The sequence below is a fragment of the Bos mutus genome, chromosome 6 (assembly GCF_027580195.1).
Source record: "Bos mutus isolate GX-2022 chromosome 6, NWIPB_WYAK_1.1, whole genome shotgun sequence".
NCBI classification, from domain to species: domain Eukaryota; kingdom Metazoa; phylum Chordata; class Mammalia; order Artiodactyla; family Bovidae; genus Bos; species Bos mutus.
In genome coordinates, this window is record NC_091622.1 from 85,096,204 (window position 1) to 85,102,458 (window position 6,255).

Here is a 6,255-nt window from a genome sequence, read left to right on the forward strand (position 1 = left end):
GATCCTAACTGAGGCCAGAAAATGGCTAAGAGAAATGGCACCTGAGGGTACTGCAAACCCACAGTGTTGGGCAGAAATAGCCATCCCCGATGAGACGCCCAACTGGGACTGTAACACAGAGGAAGGGAGGGGCCACCTGGAGAGATATCGAGCGGCTATTTTACAAGGTCTCAAGATGGGGGCCCAAAAAGCTATGAGTATCACAAAACCCGTTGAAGTGATTCAAAGGGAAAGCGAATCACCCTCTGAGTTCTATGAAAGACTGTGCAGAAAGAGGCTGCTGGGTCTCAGATGGTGATAAATGCAGCCTTTGTGTCTCTAGCCTACCCTGAAAATGTCAGATGGGGGGACACCAAGTGACTCATGAATTTGTATACATCCCTGAATGCCCAGTACCTTTGTTAGGAAGAGACTTCCTGCCTAAATTGGGGGCACAAGTGACCTTTCCCCCCATGAAAGACTCATTGTTCGATTGGGCTCAACCACCTATTTACTCTTCCTCTCAGTAACCCCTCAAGATGAGTGGAGGTTGCACAACCTCCCGGAAAGGAAACTGGATGGGCTAAACAGTCGAGAGAGAGAGTTAACTCAACAATTTCCTGAGGTCTGGGCGGAAGACAACCCTCCCCCAGGCTGCAAAACAAGTCCCACTGGTAACCGAACTCAAACCCGGCACAATGACATCAGCTCGCTCCTTGGGCCTGCCAGACCTTGCTAAGCCGTTGACTCTTCATGTGACTGAAAAGAACAAGGTGGCTATGGGAGTGTTGTCCCAGACTATGGGGACACGGGGCAGACCAGTGACTTATCTCTAATCAGCTGGACAATGTTGCCACTGGGTGGCTGGGATGCTTACGGGCAGTTGCTGTGGTTGCCTTACTGGTCCGGGAGGCAACCAAGCTGACTTTGGGCCAAGAGTTGTCTGTAAAAGTCTCGCATGAGGTCAACACTTTCCTGAGAGGGGACCCCCATAAATGGCTGTCAACATCCCGGATTACTCAATACCAGGACTGTTATGTGAGAACCCCCATTATACTACTGAGCCTTGTCAAGCCCTGAATCTGGCCACTCTCTTTCTTGTGGGAGAAGGTGGGCCCTCACATGGTTGCAAGGAAATATGCCAGCAGACCTGACTTGAGAGACCTGCCAATCCCAGACCCAGAATTGGTCCTGTACACCAATGGCACCAGCCTGGTGAAATAAGGACAATGACTGTCGGGATATGCAGTAGTCACGGAAGAAACCATCGTTGAGGCTAGCTCCGCTCAATGGCCGAACTATATGCTCTAACCCAGGCCCTCCAGCTGTCAAAAGGTAAGATGATGAACATTTACCCAGACTCCAGGTATGCTTTTGCCACACTACAGGGCTCTGTATAAGGAGAGAGGCCTTTGACAGCTAGTGAAAAAGGTATTAAAAATAAGGAAGAAATTAAGACCCTATTAGATGCTGCCTGGGAACCAGAAAGAGTTGCAGTCATACACTGCTGAGGACATCAAAAAGAGGATACCCCCCAGGCTCAGGGAACAGACTGGCAGATAAGACCGCTAAACAAGCAGCTGAGGACTTGGGGTGACAAGTGAAGCCCCTTTTAAAGCTCTCATATTGGTGGAGCTACCTGAGCTAATGTAGACTCTCCAAAATACACCGAAGCCCAAAACCAACTAGCCAAAGCAGAAGGGGCCATCAAGACTGAAAAGGGATGGTGGGAATGGCAAACTGGCAAATTATTGGTACCAGAGGAGCTGGCATCCACTCTGGCAAGCCAAACACACCAAGCGACCCATCTAGGCCATGATAAACTGGAAAAGTTAATTTGAAAATATTTCTTTGTTCCCCACCTCTCTTCCCTATGCAAGACAAAATCTCAGAACTGCACTGCCTGCTCACAGGTCAATGCTGCCTCTCGGCACAGACAGAAGCCTCCAGGGATTCAGGTAAAAGGCACACTGCCCTTTGAACACTTGGAAGTGGACTTCACTGAAATGAAACCTCACCAACACTACCATTACCTGCTGGTCATGGTATGTACGTTCTCGGGATGGGTAGAAGCTTTTCCTACCGGTAATGAAAGAACATCAGAAGTAGCCTGGTGCCTGCTTAGGAGATAGTTCCCAGATTTGGATTTCCTACCAGCATTGGATCAGACAATGGCCCAGCTTTTGTAGCTGATTTAGTACAAGTAAGCAAAACTTTAAACATCAAGTGGAAATTACATACAGCATATAGGCCCCAGAGTTCTGGGATGGTGGAAGGAACCAACCGGACACTTAAATAGACACTCTCCAAGTGGATCTTAGAGACTGACTGTTCATAGGTAGACTTGTTTCCGAGAGCTCTGCTCAGACTCAGGATGACCCCACAGTCCCAAGGTTCTTCTCCGTACAAAATTGTGTATGGGAGGCCCCCTCCCATAATAAAACAGGTGTCAACAAATTTGCCTCAGGTAAGGGGAGATGAAGATCAGATTCCCTGGTGGCTCAGACAGTAAAGCATCTGCCGGCAATGCCAGAGACTCGGGTTCGATCCCTGGGTTGGGAAGATCCCCTGGAGAAGGAAATGGCAACATACTTCAGTACTCTTGCCTAGAAAATTCCATGATGGAGGAGGCTGGAGGGCTACAGTCCATGGGGTCACAAAGAGTCGGACACGATTGAGCGACTTCACGACGACTTCACGAAGGGGAGATGAGATTTCACAGCAGATGGAACAACTGGGTAAGGTAATAAATCAGGTAACTAAGTTTGTACAAGAAAGGGTGCCATTCCCCCTTGGGGAACAGATTCACGAATTTGTGCCCAGGGATCAGGTGTGGTCAAGGACATTGGAAGGGTCCATATACTGTTGTTCTAACCAGCCCTACTGCAGTTAAAGATGCAGGTGTCACTCCCTGGATCCTCCACATGAGAGTGAAGAGAGCATACCACGAGATCTGGAGGATGCCAAGCAGACTACACAAAAGGACCCCTCTGATCCCCGTGAAACCAAAATCTTAAAGATGAAACAGGTGAAGCTCTACAATCAACTGCAGCTACAAGGACTTGCTGGTATCATCTTGAGACTAACCATAGTTTCAGTACAAAGAGGGACCTGTGCTATAATTAAAGTTGAATGTTGTGTATATATTCCTGATTTATCTGGCTATATATCAGCCACCCTAGATGACATGAAAGGTCAGGTAAAAGTTATGTCTGATGATAAACTTCTTTTTTGGACTTCGGTCCTATCTGGGTGAAGGGTGATTGGTGGAAAACTATATTTACCATTGCTATGCTGCTGCTGCTGCTAAGTCGCTTCAGTCGTGTCCGACTCTGTGCGACCCCATAGACGGCAGCCCACCAGGCCCCACCATCCCTGGGATTCTCTAGGCAAGAACACTGGAGTGGGTTGCCATTTCCTCCTCCCATTGCTATAGTTGCCTTGATAGTTCTGCTTTGTGGACCCTTTATTTTACAATGTATTGTGAACTTTGTAACCCAAAGGTTGATGTTGTTCTCCCAAATTGGAGGTCAGAGAGTCAGGGTGCAATATATCCCTATGAATGATGCTCATACTCTGAGTTAAGAGCATCAAAATGGGGGAATGAAGGAGGAAACAGACAGAACAGGCTCAATCTTGAAAGCAGGACTCCATCTTGGGCCGGACTGTGGACTTTGAGCTATATGCCCAATATCTATGGAAACGATATACCAACTGGAAAACCAGGCCCCCTGGAGGGAAGAGCCCCAGGGCTCATACTTAGACTCTCTGTTGCCTAAAAGAATACCCTAATTATCTGTGTAACCGAATAGAATCATAAATTCTATTATGCTTATTGGGGTATGTCCATAGGCCTATGGATAATTGTCCACTGTTAACAACCTAGGCTTAAGGCATATGAATCATGGGTTAACTTTGATTGTATCTTTCTTTTTCTTTGTTCAGACTAGTTTCAGGGAATTTGGGGGGGTGGGTTTGGGCACGTACACTTAGGGTATATAAGGTTTTCACAAAAACTGGTCAGGGTCCTTGGCTAAGAGGAGACTCTGCCTTGGGGCCACCAGTGCAATAAACTGCACTCCACTTAAAAAAAAAAAAATGCCACTGGGAAAATGTGACAATGACATAGCAAAAAGTAGAGGAACAAGTAGTTTATGAAATCAATATAATATACTTTACTTACACACACACACATATATATGTATGTGTGTGTATGTATGTGTATAGATAAAAAAATATACACCACATTTTTACCAATGGCTTCTTATCTTTGAGCTGAAGGTTAATGAATTATCTTTTTTTTTCTCTTATTGATTTTTAAAAATTGTGTACATACTTAGTCACTAAACCCAAAACTACAACTCTTCTACAATAAGTAAAGCTTGTGACTCAAACCTTTTGCCTCATTTTATAAGTTAAATGTCAGAAACTCTAAAATTGAATTTAATGTTTCAGTAATCTACTTGATTATACATTTAAATAATAAAACACATAAATATGATAAAACCATGTGTTTGTACTCTTATCAAGGACACAGAAAGTCTTTGGGGGTACATTTTAAAAATAAAGCACAGGGACCTCCCTGGCAGTCCAGTGGTTAAGACTCCAAGCTCCCAAGGCAGGGAACATGGGTTTGATCCCTAATCAGGTAACTAAAATCCCATGTGCTGCTCAGTGGGGCCAAAAAAAGAGCCACAATGCATAAGAGTAGGGCCTCTGGAATAAAATGGCCCAGTTCAAAGTCCAGTTAACCATTTATGTATTAGCCTGGAAAAATTGTTTAACTATTGGAAGCCTTAGTTTCTTCATCTCTAAAATCTAAATAACAATAGTATTTACTTTTTTGGGTTACCATTAGAAAAATCATATTGATGAGAAAATCTTTTAAAGGTACTAACACAGTACCTGAATGTCTGGCTTGTTAAAAGTGCTTGATCAGGGTTACGTACTGGTACGTAACCCAGATCAGTTCAGAGCTCTTGGCTTGGTGACTCCAGCTGGAGTCCTCCTGGCTGGTCCTCCTGGCTGTGGGAAAACTCTGCTCGCAAAGGCTGTTGCAAATGAGTCGGGGTTAAATTTTATATCTGTCAAGGGCCCTGAATTACTAAACATGTATGTTGGTGAGAGTGAGCGTGCTGTGCGACAGGTTTTTCAACGAGCCAAGAACTCAGCACCCTGTGTGATATTCTTTGATGAAGTGGATGCCTTATGCCCTCGAAGATCAGCCCGGGAGACAGGGGCAAGTGTCCGAGTGGTGAATCAGCTGCTTACAGAGATGGATGGTCTGGAAACACGTCAGCAAGTTTTTATTATGGCAGCCACTAACAGACCAGATATCATTGACCCTGCAATCCTGCGCCCAGGCCGCCTGAACAAAACACTCTTTGTGGGTTTACCACCCCCAGCAGATCGTCTCGCCATCTTAAAAACTATCACAAAAAATGGTACAAAACCCCCCCTGGACGCAGATGTAAACTTGGAAGCAATTGCTGGTGACCTTCGCTGTGATTGTTACACGGGTGCAGATCTCTCTGCTTTGGTACGGGAGGCTTCTATCTGTGCCTTGAAGCAGGAAATGGCAAGACAGAAGAGTGGAAGTGAAAAAGGTGAACTGAAGATTGGTCAGAAGCACTTTGAAGAAGCTTTCAAGAAAGTAAAATCATCTATATCAAAAGAGGATCGAGCAATGTATGAGGCTCTCCAGTGGTCCCTCAGCCGGTGACTTCTCCAGCAGCGAGCCTTCCGAGAGTCCAGTGCCTCGAGATGCCAGAGATGCCCGCCCACGTGCTCTGAGCTGCCCACTTTCAACTTGACACATGTGGTCTCACATAAGCGTTTTATCCTCAAATTAATGAGGCCAAGTCAAAGCTGAAGATTCTTCCCATCTGGACAACCTCATATGGAAACACCCTACCTCCTATTTAAGGGAAAAAAAAAAATTAATTGTCAAAGTAAAGTAACAGATAACCTTTTTAAAATAAAAACGTTTATTTGGAAACAACCTCGACTGTACTACAGAAAAGTTGTAATTACAGTAAAAAGAACTTCCCCCCCAAAACCATCTGGGGGTGCTTCCCAACCTGATGCCTGATTACCCGTAAATACTTTATATTTCCTGCACAGCAGGATAGTCCCCTACATAACCAGCCATCCACATCACTATCAGCCATGTCAGCTGTGATACTTCCCTGCCAAATCCTCAGGCTGCATTCAGGTTTCTCCAGTTGTCCCAATAAAGTCCTTTATAACAAAGGGGGGAAAAAAAAAAAAAAGTGC

The 6,255-nt window shown here is 45.2% G+C and overlaps 1 protein-coding gene across 1 annotated transcript; it reads left to right on the forward strand.

Moving 5' to 3' along the window:
• The first annotated feature begins 677 nt into the window (after window positions 1–677).
• Window positions 678–6,039, forward strand: LOC138988197 (nuclear valosin-containing protein-like). Its single transcript, XM_070371893.1, has 4 exons — window positions 678–752; window positions 1,893–2,024; window positions 2,909–3,047; window positions 4,908–6,039. Exons 1-4 carry the CDS (start codon window positions 678–680, stop codon window positions 5,699–5,701), a joined length of 1,140 nt encoding a protein of 379 aa, XP_070227994.1. The 3' UTR covers window positions 5,702–6,039.
• Window positions 6,040–6,255: the final 216 nt, after the last annotated feature.

Excerpts from the sequence above, each read along its gene's own strand:
- LOC138988197 (XM_070371893.1), top strand. The coding sequence starts at position 678 with ATGACATCAGCTCGCTCCTTGGGCCTGCCAGACCTTGCTAAGCCGTTG. Across the intron at positions 753-1,892 it reads ATGTGACTGAAAAGAACAAG|GTCAATGCTGCCTCTCGGCA; the intron begins GTGGCTATGGGA and ends GCCTGCTCACAG. Across the intron at positions 2,025-2,908 it reads ACCATTACCTGCTGGTCATG|AGTGAAGAGAGCATACCACG; the intron begins GTATGTACGTTC and ends CCTCCACATGAG.